A 14,881-nucleotide genomic window follows, 5' to 3' on the forward strand; every position below is an offset into this window, starting at 1 on the left:
GATCCAGGACGTGCACGTTCTTCGCGAAGTGGGGGGGGGGTGACTCCTTGGTAATTGGTTTGCGTACCAGCTTGTATGAATTTCACGACGCTGCCATGGGTGCTTTGATAGAAGAGGACTGAACCCATACTGGTGCAAACCAGTGAACATATGTTGACTCTTTACATTATTTACAGATTCAGACTTCAAATTACCACTAAAGCCTTCTTCCCTCAGGCTCCAGTTATGTGAGAGCTGTCACCAGTGGGTCATCACTGACGATACACTCAAGCAATGTGCATCGCAGCTCTTAATCCCTTCTGCTACCGACAGGATCTATAACTGCGGAGGACAGCGACGGTGGGGCTGTTTTACTGGATGCAAAACAATATCCCTGAGATGAAAATGAAGGAAGACATTGGAGGATGATCTAAAGAGTAAAAGGCGATGTGCTAAATCCCTCTGAACTTAGTGGAAATGGAGAGAAACCAAGACAGAATCTAATCATCACTCCTCAATATTCAATGGTATCATCCCCCACTATCAGTATTCTGGGTTTTACCTTTGACCAGAAAATGAATTGGACTAGTTATACAAATACTGTGGCTGGCTACAAGAGCAGGTCCAAGCCACGAATCCTGCAGCCTGTAACCCATCACCTAACTACCCAAAGCCTGTCCAAGATGCAAGTCAGGAGTGTGATGGAATATTCCCTACTTGCCTGAATGGGTGTTGCTCCAACAACATTGACACATCTACAAGATGCACTGCAGAAATTCACCAAAGATCCTTCAACAGCACCTCCCAAACCCATGACCACTTCCATCTAGAAGGACAAGGATTAGCAGACATGTGGGAACAACATCACCGGCATGTTCTTGTCCAAATCACTCACCCTCCTGACTTGGAAATCTATCTGCATTCCTTTACTGTCACTGGGTCAAAATCCTGGAATTCCCTCCCTTATGGCATTGTGGGTCTACCTGCAGCACATGGATGGCAGTGGTTCAAGAAGGCAGCTCACCACCACCTTCTCGTGGGCAACTAGGGAAGAGCAATAAATGTTTGCCCATCCAACTCTGCCCATGTCCCATGATTGAACTTCTAAAAATTAGACTTTGATAGTGGCACAGAAAAAAAATCATTAGGATTCCTTGGAAAATGCATGAAGATAAAAAGAAAATTTTTAAAAATTGAGTATTTCTCCAGTCCTTTGTTGTTCTTGGCACAGAAGAATAATGCTCAGTTCAAAATGCCGTGGAGTAGATGGCCAATCACCTCCAACTAAGTAGTTTCCAAGGACTTACTAACAACTGAAAGTGATTTGGACAAATTAGATGATAGTTTAAACGAACAGTGACATGTAATTATGGTCTCTTGAATTAGTTGATTGCGCAAAGAAAACATTTGCATTGTCTGACAGTCAGAGGCTGGGGTGGAGGTCGGTTTGGAAAGATGCACCATTTACTTGAAAGGGAACTGATAGCCTTTACTGGTCTTTTCTCAACTTTCATTTGGTGTATTTGTATCAGGCAGACAGGTAAAACGTAGCCTAATTGTCTGGGTTTTGCAGTCAGCAGCAGAAGTAAGGTTACTGAGATAGCAATCTCCGTGGTTTGGATTTCCCCTTTGCCCTTAGCAGTTTACATTGGTGCAAAATCACCAGACTGTCAGAAATGGTCATCTTGTCAAGCAGTACAAGCAACCAACCATGTTGAAGCATTCTCACAGACAGCAAATCAGAAAGTTTAAAAGCACTGATGCTCTTTATCTTGATTTTTAAAAAATTGGATTGTGACCAAAATGATTATGATTAATTCATTAGGGGATGTAACAAGTGAATGAGCCTTTGTGAAATGTGGACTATTTTATCATACTGGTGAGATTGGACATGTCACAAAAGATTATCTTTTTCATCCAGGGTCAGTGAAGGTTTGGTATTAATTATGAAGTCGATATATTAGTTGCACTTCATTCTTGAAGTTGAAATGTTCATGAAGTGATTGTAGTGGGTTTAACAGCAATAGATTAGAAGTTACTTTTATTTGGTAATGGCTGTGTATGGGAGGGGGGAGCCAATTTCTGGAATGTGTATTATGTGTACATGCAGTTTTGTGAAGGTAGGGCAATGGCACTGAATTTGAATGGTTTCACTGTCAAATCAATCCCACACCTGGGTTGATGTGAGCAAAGTGCATGTTCCTTATTGGGTGTGTCATTTAGTTCATTTACAATATTCTTTAAGAATGTAACACTCTGAGAACAGAAAGTTCTAAGAGTTGCTTAGTGACAACATTCTGATCTGCTTAAATATGGAGGAGAGGTTTTTGTAATACAGCATTCAAAATTATTTAGGGTTACGGAATAGCAGCTGTGGGGTTCCAGATAGTTTCCAAAGGAAACTGACTGACAGAGCAGCAAATCCCGATGTTGAGCAGTGCTACTGTTAACTGTGCTGTGAAAGGCAGCTGAACTACACAAGCTTTGTGTCATGATGATGTGGAGGAAGTCCTGGGAGTAGATGAAATGCTCTGTGTAGTGATAGTCCTGGAAACCATATGCAGCACAGAGAAAGCTGTGTGCCACTAACCACTCAGTCTAACAATGTGGGAGTTGAAAAGTCGACATTTGCTGGATATGACTGAGCGAAAAACCTTGGGTCAGTTATAGCTTGGTGAAGCTAGTTGACAGTGAAGAGCTGTAGTTATGCTAGTCCAGAGGAGCATAGACTAAGGAAAAGAGGCTGATCAACCAGTCAGGGTGCTGTTGTCAAGGCAATCCATGACAGAGCGCTTCTTGACAAAGTTTCAAGGCCAAATCAGCAAAAGGCAAGAAATATTATTCCTTGTGAAGTTTAGTGAGACTTGATGACCTACTGTGTCATTAATGTCTGCAGGAATTGCTGAGAAATCTGCTGGATCTGACTTGATGACATTTGCTATTTGATGTGCAGTGTTCAATAATGGCGTATTACCCAAATCTATCATGTGTTAATTCTAGGTATTAAAAATAAGTTACGCATGTATTGTGGATCATATATCTATTCTAATGTTAGTTTGTAAAGTTTATTGCTATTTCTTTAAAACCATTGAATATTTTATTCATTTAGTGAGCTCCCCCAAATCTCTCACATTGTCCACTGGGAAGAAAAGGTTCTTGGTCCCTAAGCAGTTTACAGCATGACTTTGCAGTCTGGGCTGAGGTCGTAGCAAGTAAAAGGAGGTCTGTGCTGAACACTTGAATGGACACCTGAGTAATAAGAGTGTTTTCGAATGTTCAGTATTTGTCCAAAAAGTCCTCAGAAGTCATGAAGAACAAATGGAAATATCAATAGTTGGTAGGCCAAACCATTGTAGTATGTGACTCGGGATAACAACAAAATAGCTTATGCTATTAAATTGGGATCATTCTGTGCACCAATTTGATGATTTCCTGGGATTATACATGTCTGTAGGACACATAGTTAACTCAAGACTCAACTTGTAGACATCTGTAAACAGTGCTGGGTGAACAAGTCAGCAATCAGAGTAGGCATCAGCAGAGGGGAAATTAGGAGATAAATACTTCTGCTCGTTTTGTTTGGCTAATGACAGACTGGTAGCAGCTTTTGACTGTTTGTAAGTTGCTTTATTTGAAGTAACTTTTCAGCTGAGTGTGTGCAGGTGGTTGGCATGGACAAGTTGGACCGAAGGGTCTGTTTCCATGCTGTACATCTCTATGACTCTATGACTATTTACTACACGAGCTTTGTGTCATGATGATGTGGAGGAAGTCCTGGAGTAGATGAAATGCTCTGTGTAGTGATAGTCCTGGAAACCATATGCAGCACAGAGAAAGCTGTGTGCCACTAACCACTCAGTCTAACTGAATGTGGGAGTTGAAAAGTCGACATTTGCTGGCCCGTTACTGGCCAGAATTTCATAAATCTGGAAATCATTCACCTGTAATTTTCATTTATTTAAATCAAATCTTTTTTTGAAGCTGCACAAACTATAAGCAAATGAATAATGAGTGAGCAAATTGGAGAAATCAATTGTATCTTTAATCAGCAAGACATTGGTCAGCAGGATATCTGGCTCATTGTGAACACTAAACTCAACTGATCAGTTGGCATGCCTTTCATTTCCAGTTGCTCATTTTTGTGACACTTTTATTCCATTAACGAGTCATTTTCTTAACATTTCTGATTTGTTCATAACCTGTATTTTATTTTTTGATAGTTCAAATCATCCCCAAGTAAGAAGGTGTCTATAGCAGGTTGGATGGTCGTTCTACCTGATGACCCAGAGCACCCAGACATATTTCAGTTAAGCGATCCTGATAAAGGTGAGCCACAAAGTGAGAAAGAGGGCCTATTCTCTCAAACCTCCTATTTATTTGGCTGTCCTTGGTGGCCTGAGTCACGTAGCAGACATGGCCTCCAAACTGTTCATATAATCAGATATTACAATGTATTTTTCTGTGACATTTTGGCTAGGTTCAGTTTACAGAGAGTTTGTGAGCTTTAAGACAAATCTGTTTCCCTATACTCCCGACCAGTCCATGAGCAGATAGTGATTTAATTTTTCCTCCTTTTTGTTAAGAAACAAAAGTGGGGCATTTTCCCCCACTCTTCCAGAACACATATGACTGTGTTAGGACTGCAGTGACACTATTGTAACATTGGGCTAGGATTTATTTCACATACCTGTGGACATGAGAGAGAATTTTGCAACACTGACATGTTTGCCTTTACATAGAGATCAAATCAAAAAGGAGAAAGAGATTATTCAATTAGCAACAGCCTAATGCAAAATAACTGAGGGATATCAGTTTAACAATATCCTTCCTTTTAAGATGGAATCCAAAAGTCTCAAGCTGGAGTCAGCAATCTGAAGTTGCTCAGTTGAGATAGTTGATTGGCCAGCCAGAAGCTGAGGACTTGTATTTAACTTCTATTTAAAGTCCCCTTCAAAGTCTTCTGAAGCTGATGTTTAATTGAAATATAACTTCTGCTTCACTGTTTTGATGAAATGAAGCTTCACTTACTGAAAGCACAAATACAGGTAATTGGCTTCTATTTGTATACTGGACTCCGAGGAATCAATATTGTCAGTAGCTGTTGTATGGAACAGCACCAACCCCTAAACTGACTGTTCAAAATTGTATGGGGAAGAAATGGCAGTTGGATTGACTACTGCATGAGTCTTGATTATCAAGTTATGGAAGTTTAAAAAATCAGCAATGAAAAGAAAAATAAGGTTCTAAACTGAGGATTCACTGGATTTAATGAATATTGAAATGGAGGTGTTTTCGCAATAGGTAATGAAATAATTCAGTTTAGATCAATACACCGCTATTACCAATATTGGATAGCAAAAGGACATTCGTTCAATCAGTTCAATAGCATTTATAAAGGATGAGTGACTGACTTCACTTATTGAGTCACAGGAAATTAGATCATAAATACTCAAATGGTCTTCACTTTTGAAGAATGGAATTTGTTGACTGCATGTTTAAGTTATTTTATCATCTTGAAATCTCTCAATATATTTGCAAGTTGTTGTCAATGTGAATACACATCTGTCTTTCCTTAACAGGTAATGTTTACAAGTTCCAGACCAGCTCCAGGTTTCATGCAATATTGTGGCACAAGCACTTGGACGATGCATGCAAAAGCAATAGGCCTCAGGTAAGATGTAGAACAATCCAAAGCAAGTATCGTACTTACTGGCAATGGCCAAAAAATGAAATCGCCATATTAAATTGTAGAAATAAAGAAAAACACATATATACAAGTTTAAATGTGTATTATTAAACAGTGTCTTATCCCTAGCTGCTGTGTCCAGCACTTTCTGCCTGAGAGAGGAGGCAATACTATTCCCCTGCTCAGGGCTCGGGTTAAAATGGTAGGTCAGTCCCCTCTGGCTTCATCAGAGCTTGACCTGCATTTACAAAGTGGTTTCACTGGCGTGGGCAGAGTGACCTTGGTGTCTGCACATGCAAAAGTAGTGGTGGAGATAGGGGGCGGAAAACAATTGAAGCGAATTCCTCACATTTCTACAAAGCAGTTGGAGTTAAAACCAAGGCATTTGTTCCTGCTTTAGTCTTTGCTTTTCTCATTTTGCTCATTGACTGCAGTTGGTATCCCATTCATGGAAATAATGGATAAAAACATGTAAAAGTAGATGGAAGATCGATTTTGTTAGTTTGTAATTTTCCTTTCCTGCATAGAGACTGAGGAATATGGATCTAGATGATTTAGGGGTTGTGGGGGTGGGGTGCGGGAGGGAGTGCACAGAGGTTCCACGGTTTTGAGACTGCACAATTTTGTCCTGGTTCTGGCTTCAGGTTTGGATTTTGAGAATTTACTCAGTTGATTTTTTTTACAAATCAACTAGACAAAGACATGTTTTGGAATGTGTCCATTTCATCCATCAATTATTAATAATCCTATCCATGTTAAAAGCCTCTAATGTGAAGATAGATTGACACATCAGAGAAATAATGTGCCTGTTTAAATATCTCAATACAGTAATGGTTTGGTTTTTAGTCTAAAATCATGTCTCCAATTCAGTTGGAGAACAGGTTACCATTGTACACGTAAATGTTGTTACTTCACTTGCCAGAAATGACAAATTAAATCATTTCCTTTGATTTGAGGAAAGCAAGATTGGTTTCCACCTAATTTATATAGGGACGAATTCACAACATTTAAACCGTGGTGTGGATTCAGAAAGTATTGACGAGGTGAGCAAAACCAGTTGTATTAACGTTGCATTGCTAGCTCTGGATGAAATGGCAGCCCCAGTGACAGAGATGGTCAACTGCATCCATTTTGAGGTTGTAATTGTTTTCCCTCAGGCAGCAGATGCATGGTGACTCATTTATATCACTGCAATCTTCCGTGGATCCAGGTTCCTTCAGGAGGTGGTGCAGTCACATAACTGCATGTTGTCAGGAGACAGTGGAATCTGGGGAGAGAATACGGAATACTGTCGAACAAGAGGGCTATGAATGTCCTTGTACACAAAAATGTCAGCAAGCAAGGACAATAAGCAATTAGGGAGGCAAATGGAATGTTAGCCTTGATTGTGAAAGGGACGGAATACAAAAGTAGGGAAGTCTTGCTCCAGCTGTACAGGGCATTGGTAAAACCAATGCCATTTGACAAGGTTTTTGTCCAAAGGATCAACTGCATGGTTTTGCTCATCTTCTTTAAAGAAGTGCATCCTTGCATTGGAGCCACTTCAGCAAATGTTCATGCAGCTGATCCTTTTGATTAAAACCTTGTCAAATGACAAATGTTAGACCAGAAGGTGGCTACCTTCACACACACTGACATGTAGAGTCTTGTATCTCTGCCTGTCTCCTATGAAAACCTACTTCAAACACTCATGACATCATCACAGTGGGCACTCAATCAGGTATTAACCCATTCAAATCTTTGCAGACTCATAGACAACCTTTATAGGAATGAGAGCTGATCTCATTGAAATAGAAAACAGACTGTGATGCTGAGAGGGTGTTCCTCCTTGTGGGGATATCTAGAACGAAGGAGTGCAGTTTCTCTTTAAGAAAAGGAAGTCTCTGTATTTATGAAGAGGAATTTCTTCTGTCAGGTTATTTTTGGAATTCTGTTCCCCCAGCAAGTAATAGAGTTTGTGTCATTTAATTTTTTCAAGGCTGAGTTTGAGACATTTTGATGGACAAGGGAAGTGAGGGTTATGGGGGAACAGGCAACAAAGTGGAGTTAAGGGTAGATCACAACATTGAATGGCAGAGCTAGCTCCAGGGATGAAATGGCTTACTCCTGTTTTTAATTCTCATGTTCTTATAACCACAAATGGCTTTTGACCTTTGTGTTTCCTTCTCGCCTACTTGCAGATACCTACCAACCTTATGTCATTTGAGTGAACATTTGAATCCAGTACATGTGATGTGATCAAAGTGCCAACCCAAGCAATGGGAAATAAAACTATTGAATGGATTTTTTTTTTAAAAAAGTGAAGGAAAAACAACTCTTATGAGGAGAAATTTGTGCATCAACTGCCAGCGTTGAATACTGAAGCACTTTTTTTTTAAGCTTACGATGTGACCCTAAAACGATTTTAGTATGTCTTGAAAGAGGAAGTGAACGACTGCTCCTAATTTATGGTATCAGCCGCAGACATTAGACACAGTTTTAGCATTGGCGAAACTACAAACTGACAATACCACAACAAGCATAGTTGTCGACCATGGAACTGTGCATAATAACTGCTGCCTATTTCTTTTTTAAATGTTTGTTTTTATTCTTAAGCTGCTTTATTGTAATGGAACAAATTTTAGCCCATGTTGGGTATTATCTTTCTTATGCACAAAATGTACTACTGACAGTGTTAACAGGCTGCATTGAGTGGCATTTAGAATAGCAAATCAGTGAACAGAGTTTTTTTTAATGAAGTGCACTGAATTGTTTGGGGCACAGGGGTTGCCTCAAAGTTGTCCGTGGCGGTGACAGTAATCCCATTGTTCCAGCGACCTTCAGCTGGTGGAGTTTGAATCTATTGCGACATTTGAGCGAACCTAACAGTTTGTGCCCATCCCAAACCAATTTATTTTTATCTCTTTCCTTTGCTCCCTCCCCCACCCCCTCCAACAAAAAAACTGTCCCAGCTAAATGTTCTCATCAGCACTGCCACCCACTTTGACCCATGACAGGCAGTATTTTCACTTTGAGAATGTGGGATGTTTATTCTGCTCCGAGGTCTTTAGTAGAGGAACTCGGAGCAGTGCAGTGTGCAGAGGTGGATTCTGTACATACAGCACAGCCAGGTTAAGAAACCATTACGCACCAATCAGTAATGACTGCTTTATTGTGCCAGATGTGTCCTTGACACCATCACATTATTGCCAGTTATAATGTGGTTTACAAATCAAATGAAACGTGTTTGGAAAATGTTTGTGTACTTTGCTATGCTATTTGATTCTAGCAAAGCTTTGTGAAAGTCTTCAGTTTTCTAAAGTATTTAATGACTTTTGCATAACTGTTGCAATAAGTATGTAATGTATGACAACCCTTATTGTGGATTATTTAAAGGGTTGAATATAGTGGTTAATGTACAGCAAAAGCAAGGTTCACTTAAATTCATAATCAAAAATGGAACTAGAGATTATTTTCCCCTACATTATCTCAACCTTCAAGATGTGCTATAACTTTTAAAATACTTGCTGTCACTGTGTCTTATTGCTTCCACATAAAACATACTGTGTTTTGGCAATGTTGGGTTAATTTATTTTTATTTTAATTTGTCTAGCAGCTACTTAGTTAGGTTGGTTCAAATTTAACCCTTTATCCTCACAGGCAGGCAACAGAACTTTTGTTAATAGCAATGCAGGCTAATTTTCAGCATCTCTCTCTGGTGAGAAATTTAAAAAAAAAAATTGTTCAGATTTTCTGTGCCAAAGTCAGCATGATTTTTGATAAAGAAATATAATTAAAATTCATACTTGAGCAGTGTATGGTATTAAAATATGCAGCCATTTTACTGTTCTGCAATGGGAGAAGAAATCCCCTTAAAAATACAATTCTGATTGGGCCACAGTTAAGAAAACATCTAGTCCCAGTTCAGTTTCTTCCAGGTTAGAATGCTGGAGTGCAAGTTATTCTTGAATTACTGTTAGGGCTTCTGGATTCAGAGCAGGAAATATCACAGGAGCAGTGTAGTCCTCCATTTATAGCTGGAATTTCAAGGTTATGTCAAACTAAACCCAAGTTACATCCAATATGTGTGGCCTATGCAACACAGGTTCTGTTCATCTTCCTTGTACTGGCACTGTATTTTGCCTCAGTGAAAACTGGTGCACAGATACTGTAGTAAATGTATTGCCTCCATTTCCTGCTGTGATCTCTGTTGTTGAAACCGGTAATCAGATGGTGGCTGAATTTCTGTGGATCAGCAACTTCCAAAAGTACAAGACAATAAATGGTAAATCATTTCTAAAGTAAAAATAATCGACTGCTCAGCTCTAAATGTATCCAAGTGATAGCTGTCATGGCCACCTTTTGCTTTATATCTTCATCCTACCATAGCCTGATATTTTAATTTCCACCCTCTGTGGAAAAGCTCAAAAAAAGTCACTAGGTGCAAGTTCACAGTAATAACGTTTGTGTTCTCTCTTCAACATCTCCCCAACATACAAACAATTTGTTCTGTTGCTATCACAAATGCATCTCATTTCCAGTTTGATTAAATCTGTAGTCAGTATTATTGTGTCATGAGTTTGAGATGGACAATTTTCATTTCTTCATTGCAATAGCATGCCTCAAATGTATACTAGTAATACCTCTAACAATACTGTAAAAATCAGCACAGCATTCAATTGGTACCCAAACAACTGAGGCCACCATCACACCAGAATTACCTATTGCAACTTACTTATTTATAGGGATGATGCCCAAGCCTAATTCAAAGGTTGGAATTGCCTGGCACTCATTACTTTACTTTACATTTCCATATTAAGTAGTGCACAAGATATCGCTGATTGGGAAAATCATGTCTAGAGAAATAAAACACAAACCATGCTTAAAGCCAAGATGCACTGTCACTTGATTTTCCCATCTTTAACCCCACACCCATTTTAATGCAGGTAGTGTTGCAATTTATCCATGTATTGGTACAATATCTGAAGTCCTTGGTTCTCTGCCACAGAGCAACTGAAGTAATCTGTAGAATGACCCTTCAGCACACAAACTAAAGGCTAACATGGACAGGACAGCAAATAACTTGTTCATTTCCAATATTAAAAGCTAAAGTTAGCAGCTTGAGGGAACTGCAGGTTGATAGCTATTTTACCATGAGAACCTCATCATCTTTTATTACAGTTGGCATTGCACAATTTAACTATCATACAGAAATTTATTTTCTCATTTGGCCAAGCTCTGTTGCTACTTGTGTCAGATGTTTATTTGTCTCAAATTTAGTGAACATCTGTGCTGTAGATTTGCTATTGGTTGCCTTAATTTGTAGATTCCATTACTCATTTCAGCAAGCAGCCAGAAAAACTTGTACTTGGAGTTCACAAACTGCACTATAACTGTACAAATGTAAATTGATATTTGATGATTAGAATTGTGATGACTGTCAGATTGCTTGAAATGCAATGGGCTCAACCTGTAATAAGTGCTAAACAAAAGCACATTTATTTAGTTGAGGCAAGTGCTGGTTCAGCAGGTGTTGCTACTGTGAGTTTTTACACGTAGGGGGTAGTAAATTGTAGATTTTCATACAGCTCCAAAAGAAAATATGGTAACAGAGGAAGGTTATTCGCATGCTGTGTGTATCGGTGTTTCCTTCTACAACTGCTGAGCTAATCTGTTTTAACCACTGAACTCAGACTACCCCAAATGGATGTTCTTAGCTAAATTATTTGTTACCTCAGGCTTGTATCAAGTTGCTGTTTTGTCAGCTTGTTACATTGATGACGCAGTTTCACCTACTCAATAAACAAATTGCTATTTAAAAAACTACAGTTGTCACTGCAGTACTCTGGATAGTCTGCAGCAAATGAGTCTCTTTCATAACACAAGCTCAGTGAAATGTGAGTAATTTTGCTTCATGTAGCAAACTGGACTTCATGCAAAAGAATGGATGAGAAGGAAAAGGATAGCTTCAGCAATGGCTTACGACATCTGAATAAGACTATATGGCAGTTTGTACATACAATCTAGCCCAATACTATACTGAGGGAATGCCACTCTATTGCTTGTTAGATAAACCATTAAATTCTTCTTTCAGTGGTTGCATTTAAACTCATCTTCCCTTGAAAATTTTCAAACACAAGCTGGAACCATTTGTCCAAAGAAGAATAACAATCAATATCTACAAAAACCACACTTCTTTGTCTGACTTAAAAGGTAAACAGTAAATGGTTAAAAGTTTCAGGTTCTGTCTTGGATTCATGTTGCACATCAATGTTTGCTAAGCAGCATTCGTTTCGGAAAATGGTACAGCATGGTTTTATCTGCAAGATAATCTGCACCTGCTAACATTTGTTTTCACTGGTTTTTATTTATAATATTTATCTTTTTAATGAACTTCAGAGTGTATAACACATATACAACAGCAAAATTACTTGAAATACCCAAAGGCTTCCGACAGCCATTCCGAAAGAGTGAATATTAATGGTTGTTGTATATAGCCGATTTTGATGCCTCACTTAACCTTCTTGGGTACTCTTCAGCCCAAAACCTCAGTACAGTTTTGATTCAAAAATGGCCAGAAGATCCATATTCTAGAGGTGTGGGAGAATCCCTGAACATCAAGGCAGCATTTGTCCAAGCATGGCATCAAAAAGCACTAATAAAATTAAAGACAATGGGCAGCAGGAGAAAAAAAAACTCTCCACTGGCAGGAGTCAAACATAACATAAAGCAAGTTAATTGCTGCAGTTATTGGAGATCAATCATTTCACTGTCAGGGTATCAGTGTAGGATAGATATTTTCTATGAACATGTTCAGAGACTCATCTTTGCAGCAGGTAGGACGTGAACCCAGCCATCCTGGTTCAGAGGTAGAGACACTACCCTGCAGTGAAGGATCCTTCTGATGCAGTCATGGTGTCATAGGCCTAACTGTCTTCAGCTGCTTCAATGACCTGCCCTCCATCATATGGTCAGAGTTGGGATATTCAATGGTGCTCAATACAATTCCTCATACTGAGCAGTCTAATAACCATATACAGCAAGACCAGGATAATCCTAGGCTGATAAGTAACATATATACAAGAGAAGATAATAATATCTACCCATCTTCCCTTGATGTTCAATAACGTTAGCACCTGTTAATTCATGTGTTGAGTTTAATCTTTGTTACAGTAAAAGTTTTAATAACTGAAAGTAGTTAAATCCTATCTAGCTTTGTGTTTTGAAAAGAAACAGAATGCTCATGTCTCCAATGAAAAGAAGTTAGGGTTCCTAAGAGGGTTACCAGAATCTGGACTGGAACAGTCATAAAACACTGCAGCTACAAAAGCAGGCCAGAGGCTGAGAATTCTGTGGCACCTCCGGACTCAAAGCCTGTCCAGAATTTACAAGGTAAGTCAGGAGTATGATGCAATACTATCACATCAATGAGAAAACCTTCAACAATCAAAAAGCTTGAGAGAAAAAAAAACAAGCTATTGACCACCTTGAAAACATTCATTCCCACCACCATCCATCAGTGCATACATCTCGAAGCAGCACTCAGCAACCCTCTCGCTGACAGCAATTTCCAAAAACATGACCATTTCTCCCTCGGTTTTTCTTGGCAGTAGATGCATTGGCATACCACCAGCTTCAGGTTCAACAGACACACAGAACTACATTTCAGCCCCTTCACAGTCACTTGGTCAAAATCTTGCTAATAATGCTGTCAGTAAAGAATACGGCAATAAAGAATGTGGACAGAAATAAAAACAACCAATACATGAACAAATGCTTCAAAAATGGGCATTTATTTTTGCGTGATGTGTGAATTTGCTGCCTTTCACCCCTCCATGTGGCCAAATCTGAATATTTGACCTGCAACAAGTTATCAGAAGGACAGTTTTAGTGTCAGAAGGCTTAATGAAGACCTGCAAATTTCCTTACAGTAAGAGGTAGATGATGGGCCCAATTGAGACATACACAGCAGAAAGGTCAATTATAAGTGGTCATACATTTGAAGGAAGGGGCAGGAGCAGTAGAGGGATTTAAATAAACTTTTTTTAAAAAAAAAAGGCCAGAAGGGGCAGGATATCTGAAAATCATACCCTGAAAGGCTGATAGAAATAGAGATACTCACAACATTTAAGTATTGAGATGAACACTTCAACTGCAAGGCTGTGACCTAGATTGAGAGTTGATTGGTATTTGATGACTGGCACAGATATGATAAGTTGAAGGGCTCCTTCACATACTGTTAAACTCTATGACAACTGAAAACAGTGGGAAGGGGTGGAGTTTTAACTGTTCAGCATGCTATCATCAATTTTGCCAATTCTTGGTTTATGAAAATGAAAATTAGCTTTCCCATAATAAATGACTGATATTTCAGTATAGTTATATTTTTAAAATCTACATTGACTAACAGCTGTAAGAGGTTGGGGGGGGGGAAAGGAAGAGAGAAAGAGCAGTCAAAAGGCAAAATTAATGGCTCTTTACTTAAACATGCATTGTATTGAGAACAAAATAAATGGATGAACAGCACAAACACAAGTAAACAGGTATAGTTTTATAGCCATTACAGAGACATGGTTACAATGAGATCGAAGTTGTAACTAAATACAAAAAGGTATAAATAGCTTTCGAAAGGACAGGCAGAAAGCAAAGTGGTGGAGTGGCATTGTTGGTGTGACATGAGAGTTGCATGATAGCAAGAATCTGGAGACAGAATCCATATGGGATAGAGGTTAGAATTAAAAAGGAAAAGGCAATACTGTAGGACAGTAGACTGCACCGGAGACTGTTTCATAGGACAATACGTTGTCAATCAATCAATCAGGAATCAGGCTATTTTGGATCTGGTGATGTGTAATGTTTAATATGATTCCAGAGTAAAAGACTCCCCAGGAAACACAGACCATAACATGGCAAAATTTATCATTCAATTTGAGTGGGAGGAACTTGAATCAGAAACAATTGTGCTAAGTTTTAAATGAGGGTGATTATAAAGGAATGAGGGCAGAGCTGGCTAGAGTGCGGACTGGGAATGGAGGTTAGCAACAAAAAAATGCTTAAGAAACAAAAGAAAGATGTTTAAGAAAATAAGCCAACCGTGGTTAACCAAGATAACATCAAATTGGAAAATAAAAAAAAACAATGTGGCAAAGATTGGGAAGGTTTTAAAATTCAACTAAAGATGACAAAAACAAAGGAAAAAGAGGGAGAATATGAATTTTGATGGCAAACTTGCAAGTA

At 38.9% G+C, this 14,881-nt stretch overlaps 1 protein-coding gene across 4 annotated transcripts in view; it reads left to right on the forward strand.

The window, feature by feature from the left end:
- LOC122564867 (ras-specific guanine nucleotide-releasing factor RalGPS1-like) overlaps positions 1-11,905 on the forward strand; it is a 706,864-nt gene extending 694,959 nt beyond the window's left edge. For all 4 annotated transcript variants that reach the window (XM_043720237.1, XM_043720241.1, XM_043720239.1 and 1 more), the window contains 3 exons: positions 4,200-4,305; positions 5,559-5,650; positions 7,846-11,905. In XM_043720237.1, the coding sequence (XP_043576172.1) occupies positions 4,200-4,305; positions 5,559-5,650; positions 7,846-7,875 (228 nt within the window). In that variant the 3' untranslated portion in view covers positions 7,876-11,905. The remainder of the gene's footprint in view (positions 1-4,199; positions 4,306-5,558; positions 5,651-7,845) is intronic.
- The last annotated feature ends 2,976 nt before the right edge of the window (positions 11,906-14,881 follow it).

This window comes from Chiloscyllium plagiosum, chromosome 30 (genome assembly GCF_004010195.1).
Source record: "Chiloscyllium plagiosum isolate BGI_BamShark_2017 chromosome 30, ASM401019v2, whole genome shotgun sequence".
NCBI classification, from domain to species: domain Eukaryota; kingdom Metazoa; phylum Chordata; class Chondrichthyes; order Orectolobiformes; family Hemiscylliidae; genus Chiloscyllium; species Chiloscyllium plagiosum.